The sequence below is a fragment of the Eptatretus burgeri genome, chromosome 2 (genome assembly GCF_056783735.1).
Source record: "Eptatretus burgeri isolate ZD-2024b chromosome 2, Ebu_testis_v1, whole genome shotgun sequence".
Lineage (NCBI taxonomy): Eukaryota > Metazoa > Chordata > Myxini > Myxiniformes > Myxinidae > Eptatretus > Eptatretus burgeri.
The window spans coordinates 111,527,433-111,543,171 of NC_140962.1; the positions used below are offsets into that span (position 1 = coordinate 111,527,433).

General features: G+C 41.1%; 1 protein-coding gene across 10 annotated transcripts in view; it reads left to right on the forward strand.

Annotated features, from left to right (window-relative positions):
* SASS6 (SAS-6 centriolar assembly protein) overlaps window positions 1-15,349 on the forward strand; it is a 57,551-nt gene extending 42,202 nt beyond the window's left edge. For 6 of the 10 annotated variants that reach the window (XM_085870739.1, XM_085870740.1, XM_085870741.1 and 3 more), the window contains 2 exons: window positions 9,390-9,478; window positions 10,516-11,435. In XM_085870739.1, the coding sequence (XP_085726865.1) occupies window positions 9,390-9,478; window positions 10,516-11,288 (862 nt within the window). In that variant the 3' untranslated portion in view covers window positions 11,289-11,435. Of the gene's footprint in view, window positions 1-9,389; window positions 9,479-10,515; window positions 11,436-12,199; window positions 12,293-14,841 lie in introns of those variants that run through there. The other 4 variants (XR_015055371.1, XR_015055372.1, XM_085870746.1 and 1 more) reach the window with 4 other exon arrangements.
* The last annotated feature ends 390 nt before the right edge of the window (window positions 15,350-15,739 follow it).

Genomic DNA, 15,739 nt, shown 5'->3' on the forward strand with positions numbered 1-15,739 from the left:
ATGTTGGTGGTTGTGGAGAAGGTGGTGAGGAGATGTTGGTGGTTGTGGAGAAGGTGGTGAGGAGATGATTGTTTAAAATAAAGATAGAAAAGAATAACACTACCTCAAGATGCACAGCCCGGCACACAAATAATACCCGTTATACATCGGTGGGGAAATCTAACCTGGACACACACTTATCGACATAACTGATCTTCGGGGAACCTGAATGGTGTTCTGTGAATTTCCACAACCGTAACTATATATATATATATATATATATATATATATATATATATATATATATATATATATATATATATATATATATATTATGAAGACCACAAGGGGAAAACCAGAGATGTCAGGATAAGTCAATTTTGAAGAAACTGAAAAACAAAGTTTCAAGACTTTGGTGGACTGTTTAATAACTGTCATAGATTTCTTTTCCAGTGAAAGGAAGAGTGATCATTGGCCGATCAAATTAAGCATGTAGCATTTGCCAAGCTTCTGTGTTATTTAATTTAAGAGCAAAGAACGAATCAATGTTGCAAACTGACATCACTGGTTATTCCCTTGTTTAATAATTGCCATGCAATTTTAACCCAAGATGTGTAGCAAATTGATGCTTGTTGGTTATTGGCATACATTACATGACTTTGTTGATCACAGATTATTTTTTTCAACATTAAACGTCATTGTTTTTTTTGTTTGATTGGTGTTCAACGCCATACTCAAGGGTATTTCGCTAAAATGACGACAGATTCTCCATTTCTTACTCCGTACTACTTAATATGATGGAAACCGGGAAGAAACCAAGGATAAACCACCCCCGCGATAGCCGGTCACCTCATGTGACTCCCTCATATACCTAAGCAGGTTGATTGGGCGGTGGGTACATCGAATGAGGATGGGTACTCAGACGCGCTAACCATTAAGCCACGGCGTGGGTCCCATAAAAGTCACAATAAAGGTTTGACCAGGCTTGAACCACGATATGCACCAACTACGGAGCCCATGATATAACCAAATAGGCCATTGTAGTGCTCAGGGTTTATGCTGTGAAAGTTTTACAACCTTTCATTTTTCTTTTTTTTAACTCTGAATATTATGGTGGAACAGTTAACATGAATGAAAGGGAGATAACCAGGAGTAAAGTACTGACAACTCTGGGTTTCTACTTGTTCAGCTTTGACAACACTTGTTTTTTCATTGCACGGCTAAACTTTCTACCATATAAATTACGTGACACCCCTGGTTATTGGTTAAATTAATATTGTGAGAGTAAACCTTATGTTGCCAACTATTGGTAGGTGCAATAACTCTGAAATTTATAAAAAGTGACATCTCTGGTTTTCCCCTTGTGGTGTGTATATATGTGTATATATGTGTGTATATATATATATATATATATATATATATATATATATATATATATATATATATATATATATATATATATATATATATATATATATATTGGCTTGGGATTCATTAATTCATTAATGACACCAGGCTTGGGATTCATTAATCTGGCAACATCTGCTTTGTTGCCAGATTTTCTCGATGTAAGAAGCAGTGGGTCTTCTTGGCATCTGGTGCCCTCTGTTGAATCTGTTTTGCAACACCACGATGGACTCCTGTCATTGATGCAGCACCATCTGCACACACACCTACGCAGTTCTTCCAATCAATACTCTTGTCAAGGCAGAGCATTACATCATCTGCAGCTGTTTTTGTGGGAAGGTCTTTGCAAAACAGTAGATCCTCATGAACATCACTGTCCCCGCAGTACCTCACGAAAACTAGCAATAAAGCATTATTGCTAATGTCAGTAGATTCATCCAACTGAATGGAAAAATACGGACTGGCGTTTATTTTTCCAACCAGTTTGGCATTCAATGTCATCACTCATTTCAACAATTCTCGTCACAGTATCATTAGAGAGTGATACGGACTGAAGTTTGGTTGCAGCTTCCTCTCCAAGAATTTCTCGACACATATCAACAGCATTGGGTAAAATAAGCTCCTCCGCGATTGTGAAAGCTTTCTTGCTACGAGCAACACGAGCAGCAACCATGTAGCTGGCTTTCAATGCTGATTTGTAAATGTTGTAATCACTTTCTGCTGTGCCTGAAGTCCAGCCCTTTTCCTCTCAAAATATTCCTTTGCCTTACCTGCACTATTCGGGTGTCTTGTGTTTAAGTGTCTCTGAAGCTTTGACGGTTTAAGCGCCTCGTTTGACAGGATTTCAGCACATTCAACACACTGTGCTTTTGGCTCAACATCACTGCCTGCCATCGTGAATCCATATTTAATGTAATCGGGGTCATATTTCCTCACCACAACCTTTCGAGATTTTTCCGTAGCAGATTTGTCTTCTCCATCACACTTTCATTTCAAAAATCGATCCATTTTCGGTTCAAGAAATTATCCGCGAAAGTTGAAAAGTTTACAAAAAATTCAAGTTTGTGAATGCATGAACTAAGTACAAGGCACGTACATGCATACACACACATCGCATATGTGCACACGTGCACAATACACACATACACACGGATATAGTACATTCACATCACAGTTACATGTAGATCGAACGTGCGTAAACCACCACTGCATAAACATGACGTACGTAGGCACAAAATGACTCGATCTATCTCTCTCGTGTGCGCGCGCGCTCGCTCGACGGTTTCAGAAAGACAGAAGTACAAACAGACCTAGCTGAATTCCAGCTGTGTCGTGTAAGTCTTACACTGTAAGATCAGACCCTTTTTTAGATACCTCTTCTTTTCTCTTCTTTTCTTTTTTTACCAACCTCGCGGCCCACCTGTGAGGGCTCCACGGCCCACCGGTTGAGAAGCACGGTACTAGACGACCTGTAAACCCATTGGGTTCCCGTTGCGACAGTGGTTGATGAAAAAATCATTTCAATAAAAATAAAAAGATTGCTCCAGCGAACTATACCGCTGAGGTTGTTTGCATTGATCAAATTCTCCCGAAGAGTATTTGACTGGATCGGGAATTGATTTTTTTAATAATTTTTTTCGTTGCCCAACTTGAACGAAACTTGATACTGCATACCGCAGGAGAATGGTGAGCAAGGTGACACAAATTTTTGCACTATCGTGCACCGTTTTGGCTGTATTTTGGGAACATACAGTGGGGAGAACAAGTATTTGATACACTGCCGATTTTGCAGGTTTTCCCACTTACAAAGCACGTAGAGGTCTGTAATTTTTATCATAGGTACACTTCAACTGTGAAAGACGGAATCTAAAACAAAAATCCTGAAAATCACATTGTATGATTTTTAAATAATTAATTTGCATTTTATTGCATGAAATAAGTATTTGATACATCAGAAAAACAGAACTTAATATTTGGTACAGAAACCTTTGTTTACAATTACAGAGATCAGACGTTTCCTGTAGTTCTTAACCAGGTTTGCACAGACTGCAGCAGGGATTTTGGCCCACTCCTCCATGCAGATCTTCTCCAGATCCTTCAGGTTTCGGGGCTGTCGCTGGGCAACACAGACTTTCAGCTCCCTCCAAAGATTTTCTATTGGGTTCAGGTCTGGAGACTGGCGAGGCCACTCCAGGACCTTGAGATGCTTTTTACGGAGCCACTCCTGAGATGCCCTGGCTGTGTGTTTCGGGTCGTTGTCATGCTGGAAGACCCAGCCACGCCCCATCTTCAATGCTCTTGTTGAGCGAAGGAGGTTGTTGGCCAAGATCTCGCGATACATGGCCCCATCCATCCTCCCCTCAATACAGTGCAGTCGTCCTGTCCCCTTGGCAGAAAAGCATCCCCAAAGAATGATGTTTCCACCTCCATGATTCACGGTTGGGATGGTGTTCTTGGGGTTGTACTCATCCTTCTTCTTCCTCCAAACACGGCGAGTGGAGTTTAAACCAAAAAGCTCTATTTTGGTCTCATCAGACCACATGACCTTCTCCCATTCCTCCTCTGGATCATCCAGATGGTCATTGGCAAACTTCAGACGGGCCTGGACATGCGCTGGCTTGAGCAGAGGGACCTTGCGTGCGCTGCAGGATTTTAATCCATGACGGCGTAGTGTGTTACTTATGGTTTTCTTTGATACTGCGGTCCCAGCTCTCTTCAGGTCATTGACCAGGTCCTGCCGTGTAGTTCTGGACTGATCCTTCACCTTTCTCATGATCATTGAGGCTCCACGAGGTGAGATCTTGCATGGAGCCCCAGACTGAGGGAGATTGACTGTTATCTGAACTTCTTCCATTTTCAAATAATTGCGCCAACAGTTGTTGCCTTCTCACTAAGCTGCTTGCCTCTTGTCCTGTAGCCCATCCCAGCCTTGTGCAAATCTACAATTTTGTCCCTGATGTCCTTAGACAGCTCTCTGGTCGTGCCCATTGTGGAGAGGTTGGAGCCTGATTGATTGAGTGTGGGCAGCTGTCTTTTATGCAGATAACGAGTTCAAACAGGTGCAGTTAATACAGGTAATGAGTGGAGAATCGGAGGGCTTCTTAAAGACAAAACTAACAGGTCTGTGAGAGCCGGAATTCTTACTGGTTGGTCGGTGATCAAATACTTATTTCATGCAATAAAATGCAAATTAATTATTTAGAAATCATACAATGTGATTTTCAGGATTTTTGTTTTAGATTCCGTCTTTCACAGTTGAAGTGTACCTGTGATAAAAATTACAGACCTCTACGTGCTTTGTAAGTGGGAAAACCTGCAAAATCGGCAGTGTATGAAATACTTGTTCTCCCCACTGTACATACATACATACATACAAGATGAGAGTTTTCTTAATATATAGATAAATAGATATATGCATACAGTGCCTTCAGAAAGTATTCACACCCCTTCACTTTTGTCACATTTTGTTATTACAGCCTGAATTTAAAATGGATTATATTTAATTTTTTGTCACTATTCAACATAAATACCCCATAATGACAAAGTGAAAGCATGTTTTCAGAAATTTTTACAAATTAAAAATGAAAAGCTGAAATGTCTAGCATCAATAAGTATTCAACCCCTTTGCTATGACTATCCAAATTGAGCTCAGGTGCATCCAATTTCCTTTGATCATACTTGAGATGTTTCTACAACTTGATTGGAGTCCACCTGTGGTCAATTCAATTAATTAGACATGATTTAGAAAGAAATACACCTTTCTCTAGAAGGTCCCACAGCTGACTATGTACGTCATAGCAGAAACTCTCCCATGAAGTCCAAGGAACTGTCCATATAACTCTGAGATAGAATTGTAAGGAGGCATAGATTTGTGGAAGGGTAAAAAGGAATTTCTGGTGTTGAAAGTTCCCAAGAGCACAATGAGCTCCATCTTTAAGAAATGTAAACAATATGGAACTACCCAGACTCTTCCTAGAGCTGGCTGTCCGACCAAACCGAGTAACCGGGCAAGGAGCACCTTGATCAGGGAGGTGACTAAGAACCCAATGACCACTCTGACAGAACTACAGAGTTCTTTGGCTGAGATGGGAGAACCTGCCATCAGGGCAACAGTCCTTGCAGCACTTCAAAAATCTCGGCTTTCTGGGAGAGTGGCTAGTAGATGGAAGCCATTCCTGAGAAAAAGGCACATGACAGCACACCTGGAGTTTGCAAAAAGGTATGTGAAAGACTCAGCATGAGGCGAAAGATTCTGTGGTCTGATGAGATGAAAATTTAACTCTTTGGCCTGAATGTAAAGCATTACGTCTGGTGGAAACTGAGCACAGCTTGTCACCCATCAAACACCATCCCTACCATGAAGCATGCTGGTGGCAGCATCATGCTTTGGGGAAGCTTTTCGGTGGCAGGGACTGGGAGACTATAAAGGATGGAGGGAACAATGAATGGAGCAAAATAGACAAATCTTTGAGGGGAACCTGCTTCAAAATGCAAAAGACCTGAGACTGCAGGAAAGATTTACACTCCAACAGGACAATGACCCCAAGGATGCAGCCAAAGCAACACTGGAATGGCTTCAGAACAAGAATGTGAAAGTCCTTGAGTGGCCCAGCCAAAGCCCAGACCCATTGAGAAGATGTGGAAAGACTTGAAGATTGCTGTTCACCACCACTTCTCATCTAACTTCACAAAGCTTGAGCAAATCTGCAAAGAAGAATTGGAAAAAATCCCCAAATTCAGATGTGCAAAACTGATACAGACATACACAAGAAGACTTGAAGCTGTATTCACTACCAAAGGTGCTTCTACAAAGTATTTGTTCAGGAGAATAAATTGTTATTGATGCAAAACATTTCAACTTTTAATATTTAATTTGTATACATTTCTAAAAACATGTTTTCACTGTCATTATGGGGTATTTTATGTAGATCAGTGACAAAAAATTAAATTTAATTGGTTCATGAAAAATATGTGACCACGATATTCGTTATTGTTGTGTCTGCCTGTCTGTCTACCTCTGTCTGTCTGTCTGTCTCGAGCATAGCTCCGTGGGTTTTGATCCGATCCTGATGAAATTTTGGTGGGAGGTTTATATCATGATCTAGTTGTGTTTTCCTGAAAATGGGCATGGTGCTCCCATTATGGGCGGAGCCACGCCCAAAAAACGTGTTTTTAGGGGGTAGCTGATTTCAATTTGCATTTTCTCCTCAGGGTTTTGTCGAATCTGGCAGGGGTTTCGGTATTTGGTTAGCCCAATGGCACCTGCATAGCCCCACGGAGCTCGATTTTTCATTTTCGTCACAAACTCAAGGTCACAAGGTCATGAACTTAGAAAATTTCGAATTTTGACATAAAAATCAGACGACAGCCCAAACTTTGAGAGCTTGGATGACAATATTTTTTATGCATAATCTTGAGGTCATTCCCCACCTCAAGTCTTGAAACCATTTTTATCTATCTCCAACACCTTGCCCGTGGCGCCCCCTACAAGTTTGTTTTTACACTGATTTCATAAAAGTATGGATAATCCGAGAGTGTGAAATGCCATATAGCCTACATGACGTTATATTGTTTCTGGAATGTTCCTGAGGAAGTTTTGCACCAAAGGTCATAATGCTTGACCTTTGACCTTTAAAGTTCACAAAGGTCAAATTTTCAAAGTTGTGGGAATCGAACCGGGTTTTCGACCTTCTTCGACGAACTAACTCCATTAAGCTATAGCACGTATCCTGTTTCCTTATTTTAATGTCCACAACATTGTTTTGGGACCTTTAAAGTTTATGCAAAGGTCAAATTTTGAAAGTTGTTGAACGAAACCGGGTTTTCGACATTTTGCAGTGAATAACCTGTCACTCGTACCACATCATGTTGATCATTTTTATAACTTGGTCAAACATTATCACATTGTCTCATCCTTGACTTCTGAAACAATCTACATCGTCAAATACCGCTCGTGAACCATCGTCGTCTTCAGACTTGTCCATTTTAAATTCAGACTGTAACAAAAAATGTGGCTAAAGTTGAGGGGTGTGAACAAACATTCATACATAGTTTTGCCATCTCTCCTAATTCTTCATTGCAGAATTATTATTATTATTTTTGTCTGTGGGTTTGCTCGGTAATATTTGGTGCAATATGATTAAACTGTTTGAGCTATAACTTGCCATCAGTGTGACCATTCCTTGGCTTTTTTCACAAGATCTTGGCTATTCGTTGTTCACCTTGGCGTCTTGGTTTTCTATAGGTTTTCTTGGCGAAAAGGTTTTCGATGATCATCGCTTTTCCGAAACCTTGTGAATTCTTGGCTTTTTTCATTGGCTCACCTTGGCATTTATGAAAATGAGGAGTGGGTCACACTGCTTGCCATGTAATAATAACTTTAAAAAGGCACTAAATCCTCCAAAAGGTCATTTCTACTCAAGACAAATGTGAATGCTCCACAGAGTGTTGTGTTTTTTAAAGCTTTAAGAGTGCGTGCTGTTGTATTTATTTTTGAATCTGTTGTGATATAAATGGGGGGTTATGAGAGGCTATTGGTTCACGAAAAAAATAAGTGACCACTATATTCGTTATTGTTGTGTGTCTGTCTGTCTGTCTGTGTCCCGAGCATAGCCCCGTGGGTTTTGATCCGATCCTGATAAAATTTTGGTGGGAGGTTTATATCATGATCTAGTTGTGTTTTCCTGAGAATGGGCGGAGCCACGCCCAAAAAACATGTGTTTTTAGGGGGTAGCCAATTTCAATTTGCATCTTCTCCGAGGGGGTTTGTCGAATCTGACGGGTTTAGGTATTTGGTTCGCCCAATGGCACCTGCATAGCCCCATGGAGCTCGATTTTTTTTTTTCCATTTTCGTCCCAAGGTCAATGTCACAAGGTCATGAACTTCGAAAATTGCGAATTTTGACGTAAAAATTATCTTCTCCGAGGGGTTTGTCGAAACTGGCTGGAGTTTCGGTATTTGGTTAGCCCAATGGCACCTGCATAGCCCCACGGAGCTCGATTTTTTTTTCATTTTCATGTCAAGGTCACGAACTTAGAAAATTGCTGATTGTGTTTTTAGGGGGTAGCCGATTTCAATTTGCATCTTCTCCTCGGGGGTTTGTCGAATCTGGCAAGGGTATCTGTATTTGGTTAGCACAATGGCACCTGCATAGCCCCACAGAGCTCGATTTTTCATTTTCGTCCCAAGGTCAAGGTCACGAACTTAGAAAATTTCGAATTTTGACAAAAATCATACGACCGCCCAAACTTTGAGAGCGAGGATGACAATTTTTTATGCATAATCTTGAGGTCATTCCCCACCTCAAGTCTTGAAACCATTTTTGTCTATCTCAAACACCTTGCCCGTGGCGCCCCCTTCAAATTTGGTTTTACGCTGATTTCATCAAAGTATGGATAATCCGAGGAGTGCGAAATGCCATATAGCGTACATGACGTTATATTGTTCCTGAAATGTTCCAGAGGAAGTTTTGCACCAAAGGTCATAATCCTTGACCTTTGACCTTTAAAGTTCACAAAGGTCAAATTTTCAAAGTTGTGGGAATCGAACCGGGTTTTCGACCTTCTTCGACGAACTAACTCCAATAAGCTATAGCACATATCCTGTTTCCTTATTTTAATGTCCACAACATTGTTTTGGGACCTTTAAAGGTTATGCAAAGGTCAAATTTTTAAAGTTGTCGAACGAAACCGGGTTTTCGACATTTTGCAGCTAATAACCTGTCACCCGTACCGCATCTTGATCATTTTTATAACTTGGTCAAAAATTATCACATTGTCTCATCCTTGACTTTCGAAACAATCTACATCGTCAAATACCGCTTGTGAACCATCGTCGTCTTCAGACTTGTGTATTTACTTTTGTTTAAAAAGTCGAATTTAATGAAATCGTGAACTTTTTTTTATTTTAGCTTTGTTGAATGGACAGTGTTTAAGCATTTGAAGAACACATCCTCTGATGATGAGCACTGACGTTTCACCGTTTGTTTTTTTTAAATCCACAGTCTGTCTGACCCCTCGGGTCTTGACCCAAAATACCTGGAGCATCGTGAAGATTCGATTCCTGTCAGAGCTATCTCTGGCCTTCCTTCAGGTTTGTTAGCACCACCTGCACTTGATGAATTGTAATTATGATTTTTAGCTTTGCTGGTGCCTTTTTCTGCCTTCACCGCCGAAGTCGCCGGGGCATTATGTTTTTGGTTTGTCCGTCCGGCTGTCCAAACGTCCATGCTTCCGTCCGTCAAGTGTGTACAATACAATGATGCAAAGATGAACTGATTATATATTTGGTGTTAAAGGTCACGTCACGTTAAAATGTGACGCTTGAAAACAGCTTAAGGGATTTAAATCACACTTGGTACAAGAGTGTGTAATGATGTAACGATGTACATTAGTCCGGCAGCCAAACCCCCAAATTTTAGTGAACCTGGTTTTGTCGGATAAAGTTTTTTTTTCTCTCGTTTCTGGTGGTCTCGGGCTTGCTTATCATGAATCAAGGGGGGTGCCAAATGATATCCCTTGGGGAACTTTTGATCTTAACCCTTTTCTATCCAATACAGCCAAATTCTGAAAGACAAGTTTCCACTGTTTCTCAAGAAAGTTTGCTGAACAAAAGCTCAAATATACTTACATTCTGCAATAATTCATGTTGTAGAGAATGTTAAAATCATTTTAGGGGCACAATTTGGGAGATTAACCCTTTTCCGCTCAATTTTGTAGCATGTGGGATGGGCGTTGGCCATAAAAGAATGATGGCTTCCCACTTTCTTTTGCCACTCATGTCTTAGAAATTAGTCTAGTTACTGAAAAGTACATCAGATGGCATTGCAGAATTGTTTTACTTCCTGTTTTAATCCATGTGTTTACCATGCATTTGTTTTAAGTCTTGTTGCTCAGCCAAGACATCAGACCACAAATTTAGACAGTTTTGAAGGCACCTAATGCAAGTAAAAATACTAAAGCGTCACTAGAATGGTGTATGTTAAAACATCGATACAGTTTAAGGCCAGTTTTAATGGTTTTAATTGGATGAGGCAAGCACTCCATTTCTAAATTCAATGTTAGTACTGATGCAATAAGTTAGAAAAATGCCGTAGATGAGAGCTTGACAGTCTTGCATTTCGTTTTCAGCCTTGGCAGTCATGGAATCGGATACTGATGAATGCAACTTCAAATGGAAGTTCAACTGTCAAGACAAGAAAGAGAAGCTTACATGTGCTACGGCCGTCCGAATAGCCAACATCATCCGATGTAGCAAAATATATGGTGATGAAAAGCACTTTGAGCTCGAAGATGCGTTAGAGAAAAACAAGGAATTCACCTTGAAATGCCACACAAGTTGTGTCTCCTCCTACACGTCTAAAAATCACACCCAGCGTTACAAACGTCACTGTGATGAAGAGACTGATCCTATCTCCCAGAAAGTCACGAGTCGTTTGTTATCAGGATACTCTGATGAAACCTTCAACTCTAAGAAACACTGTCTTTTCTGTGGGGAAACTTGTATTATTGAGAAAGACAAGAAACACTCTTCGAGATGGAGGGAATCATACCTCTTTCGTGAGATAGACAAGAAGCAGTCCCTCATAGAAACTTGTATCAAGCGAAATGATGCTGTAGCGAAAATTGTCCAGCAGTGTGTTGAGGGGGCACTCGGTGATCTCCATGCAGCAGATGCTAGATACCATCTGGACTGTCGGCAAAGATTTGTGTCATTTAGGTCACTTCCTGGGGAAGGTGCTGCCAGTAGCCAGGAGTCAAAAGATAGTGATGAAGATTGTCCTTTTCTGTCAGTTGTTGAAATGCTAAAAAGTGACAGATCACAAATGTGGAATTCGGTAGAACTGTTTGACTCATTCCCAGTTCGGTGGAGTCCAACTGTGTCGTCGGACACTGGTGTCTAAACTTCAAGAGTTATTTGGCAATCATCTCATGGTTCTTTCTTCGCCAGGCATTGCTAATATTATTGCATTTTGTAGCTGTGCCTCACAGGAGCCGGTTTGATCTGGAGACCCATCATGAAGAGGCCGATATCATAATTATTCAACAAGTCCTGCACTGTGTCAGACTGGCCCGCCAGATCTCTGTGATTTCGGATGATAAACGTCTTTGTATTGCTACTACATCACTACCAAATGGCGGGGATGCAAGTGCCAATGACTATGGAATCTCCAAGCAAGGAAAGGGCAATTGTTGACATCAAATCGACATTGGCGAGGCACCAGAAAGTTGTGAAGAACCTGTTAGCTGCCCATGCTATATCACGATGTGACACAGTGGCGTGTTACCTAGGTATTGGAAAGGGCAAAGTAGTCAAGGTCCTGAAAGGTGATGGACATGACTTATCAGCCATAGGAAATGTTTATGCTCCAATTCAACAAGTCATTGATCAAGCCACTCGCTTCGTTTCAGCTTGCTATGGCATGAAGGACAGCACAGACATGTCCAACACAAGGTTGCTTGTATGGGGTAAAAAGAATGGGAAGGGTCATTTGTCTTCCCCTAACTTGGCTGCTCTTCCACCAACAAAAGAAGCATTCATTTAAAATGTGAAGAGGGCCTATTTCCAGACAATTCTATGGTGAAATCCTAGTTCTAACCCTCCACCACTGAACCCAAAAGACTTTGGATGGAAGAGGGACATAACTAACAAATCACTTTGCCCAACTGCTCTACCAGACAACACTAAACCTGCCCCTGATTTCATATTGGAAATGATCAGATGTGGCTGTAAAAGCGAACCCCCTTGTAGCTCCAAGCGATGCAGTTGTCGGGATAAAGGCTTACCTTGCACCATGTTTTGTGCATGTTTCAGTGTAGGATGCTCGAGGATCACAGTAACCTGAACTAGCCATTGAGGTGTCATTAAACTCGGAATATCCATTCTCTACATGCCAGCAATCTGCCAGTAAGTGTTTGTAACCATGTTTTGGTCATGTGCTCACTTCTGGGGCTTTTAAAGTGAGACATTTTGAAATACACAATGCATACAGATGCTAGATTTCTGGGCCTTGACAAAAGTAGATTGAAACTTCATCTTATTGTCTTTCTTAGTTATCTTGCATTATTCTTTCCTCTTTACTTCAGGTCTTCAAAGTTATGCTAACCCTAACAGCTTGCTTAGTATCAATGACCAGGAAAGGGTTAATTTTTTTTTTCTATTGTGATCCATATATCATCCAGCATTAAGTATTGTGTGAATAAATATCAGATTTCACAAATTTGATGCATTTTATGTGAATTAATACCATGGAACGATAGGAAATTTCCAAGTTTCCACGGTTTGGGCGTGTCGGACATGAAGGGGTTAATATCAAAATTTGCCCAAAGAATATCAACTGGCACCCTCCTGATTCTTGATAAGCAACCCCCAGGCTACCAGAAACAAGAGAGAAAAAAACTTTATCCGACAAAACCAGGTTCACCCTTGCCGCTCCTGGACTACATGGAGGCATGTTGGTTCACTTCGAAGAGCGCTGTTCTCGTTTTGACTTGCAAATAATTCTGGGCCGGATTTATGATTTTTTTATTCCCCGCCGCGTGGCGGAAGGGGGATATTATTGTCACCCAGGTCGTCCGTCAGGCTGGCTGGCGTCAACATTTATAGCTGTGAGTGCGATAACTCAAACTGTTCACCATATCGATTTGAAATTTGGGTCACACATGTACCACCTGAAAAGGAAGAACCCTATTGATTTTGGGTATGGCCAGATCCAAGATGGCCGACTAGGGCGGCCATCTTAAAAAAAATTTTTTTGTAATAAATGGAAAAACGCTTATCCGATTTCAATTACTTTTCAATGGTGGGGGATTCCCCATCTCTGATGGGTATATTTTCCTGCTTGGAAGGCTTGGCTCTGCTGTTGTTGTAAGGACACGATTCCTTTTCATCGCCGGTCTTGTAAATGTAAAAATATAGGAAAAGGTCACAGGGGGCACTCATACTGGGAGAAATTAGCCTTATTCCCTACCTAATTAACACAGCAGCGCTTTCCTTACGGTGACACGTATCAACTTAAGGTGACAGTTTTCCCCACTTTAATTACATGGAGATGACTCCTGCTCCTCCACGGACCGTGCTACTCGACACAATCCTACCTTGACTGAAGTTCTTCCATCGACCCTACAAACAACAATATTTTGTTTTAATTAATTTTATAGACAGGCAGGGGTTTCCTTAGAAGCCGGTTACCGGCGACCCGCAGCCGTCTACTAAGAGAAAAAATGTCAAAGGTCGCCGCCTACTTCAGCGCCGAGTGTTCGATTATTTTTTTTATTTTTATTTTTGTCACCACGGAATCTCTACACCCCCTGTTTTGAAATCCGAGACGAAAACACGAGTATTTTGATGAAAGCGGGCTTACATTTACTGTTAGTACTTTCGCCAGGTCGAGCACAACACTGACCTAAAAATAACACAAGCAGCTAAAACACGCCTCCTGCAATGGAGAGTTCTCTGCTTTAGCCTCGTTTTGGACTGTTGGCCTGATACCCCGATACCATACAGCAATGACCTCAATAAAATAAACTTTGTAGGCCTCGCAGTTTCGGTGCCGAAACGATGGCATCGAAACGAAAATCCCTGTTTGACTTTGGATTTTCGAAGAAGTCCAAAGACATGGGAGGTAAACTTCTGGCCATCAGTAACTGGTCTAAACTTGCACTCTCGCAAGTGTGACGTTGTTGTTGTTTCACGAAACACGTGTTTCACCTCGTCCATTTTGAGCTTTTGTCGAGTGATGCGGCTCCAAAATACACGGTCACCCATTGTGCCTTTTTAATTTATAAAGTAATTAGCCGATAAGCTTAAAGCAACTTTTGCACATGTTATTATCCGTGGTTATTTGCACTGAAAATTGCCGTTTATTCACTGAAGTGAAGGCCAAGTATGAGCAGCTGTGAACTGACCAACTGAGTACTGGTACCACAGGTACATGCATGTACCATAGACTTGAACTAACTATACAGTATAGCTGAAATTCAGTCAACCAGTCAGTGAATCTATGTTAATGCAACTACATCCAGAATAGGCCTAACCACCTGTTTTTGTGGAGTTTTCCGCCCCAACAGCATGATAATATGAGAACTATTTCATGTCAGAAATCATGCTAGGATCCTCCGGCTTCCAGGGCCCGAGGCGGGCCCTGGACCCCGGCCATACAGCTGTGCTCGCTTCACACGCGGTGATGGTAACCTGCTACTTTTTAATGGTAGCTTCCTACTCCAAAAAATAAGGAAACCCCTGGACAGGTCAAGTTCAGTTATTGCTAGTTTGTTGTTGTTGACATGTTCAGTCATTTTGCTTGTATTCAAGAATGAGAGTTGCAATGCCAGAAGTTGATGCATTCATTTAATTGGTGCTATCATTGATGCAAACTGGGATGCTTCAAGAGATATTTTGTTTGAAGGTGCATGGTCAGATAAAATCAGCCGTGCTTGTTCATTGCATACTCACAGGCATGGCCGTACCTCCATCCAGGCCAGGAGTCCTAAAGCAGCCTTCACTCGCCCAAGCATCGGCGTATTTCCAGGGCCCAAAGCCAGGCTTATCTGCGTCGTAACCCCTGGGAGCATTTGGTTGCTTCATTGTTGAGTATGCTCTACAGATGCCTTTGAGAACAAAATGTTATAGTTATGAACTATGTGTTTCAAACGCAAGTCTTTGGAGTTCCACACACCAGCTGTTTGTTTGAAATGTCATTTTCATTTGAGTACATCCTCTATTACGAAGGCGTGAAGAGCTTTTGTCAAAATGAAATTCCTTGAAGTGCCTGACGTTTGTATGGTCGACATTGAAATTGTAATATTTGATGAGGCTTGTGAATATTGTAAACATTGATATCATAAAGAATGCAGTGGGGGTTTTTTTTTAAGAAAAAGTGTTTGTAATTAAAAAAAAGTATATTAATTAACACATGATGGATGTAAATAAATGTCTCTTTAAAATAAAACAACCTTTTGATGATTTGGCTATTTTGAAGATGATTTTAAAGTATCAGCACTCGATAGGAGTGGAAAACATCATGAACAGGAGGTGTGGAGCTCACCATGAGCTTTAAATGGAGATCCTTCAAGCATTTTAAGTGAAACGTGAAAGAAAAAAGAAAATTGTTTTTTTGGTTTGGCAAGCACATCAATTTATGATGTGTGGTCCAGCAGATATGGGAATGGATTGTGCCTTTGATGATACAAGCATGAGTTTTGGCACACTGTTAGAGCATGCCCTAAGGAAGATATTTAGCTGTAGGGCCATCGCAGAATTGTCCTGTGGTCAAAATGGCGGCCATTTTCCAAAATGACCACCACCGGTTGTTATTTTACCAGTAGCTCAGGTTCTAGACTACCTTGGATATTG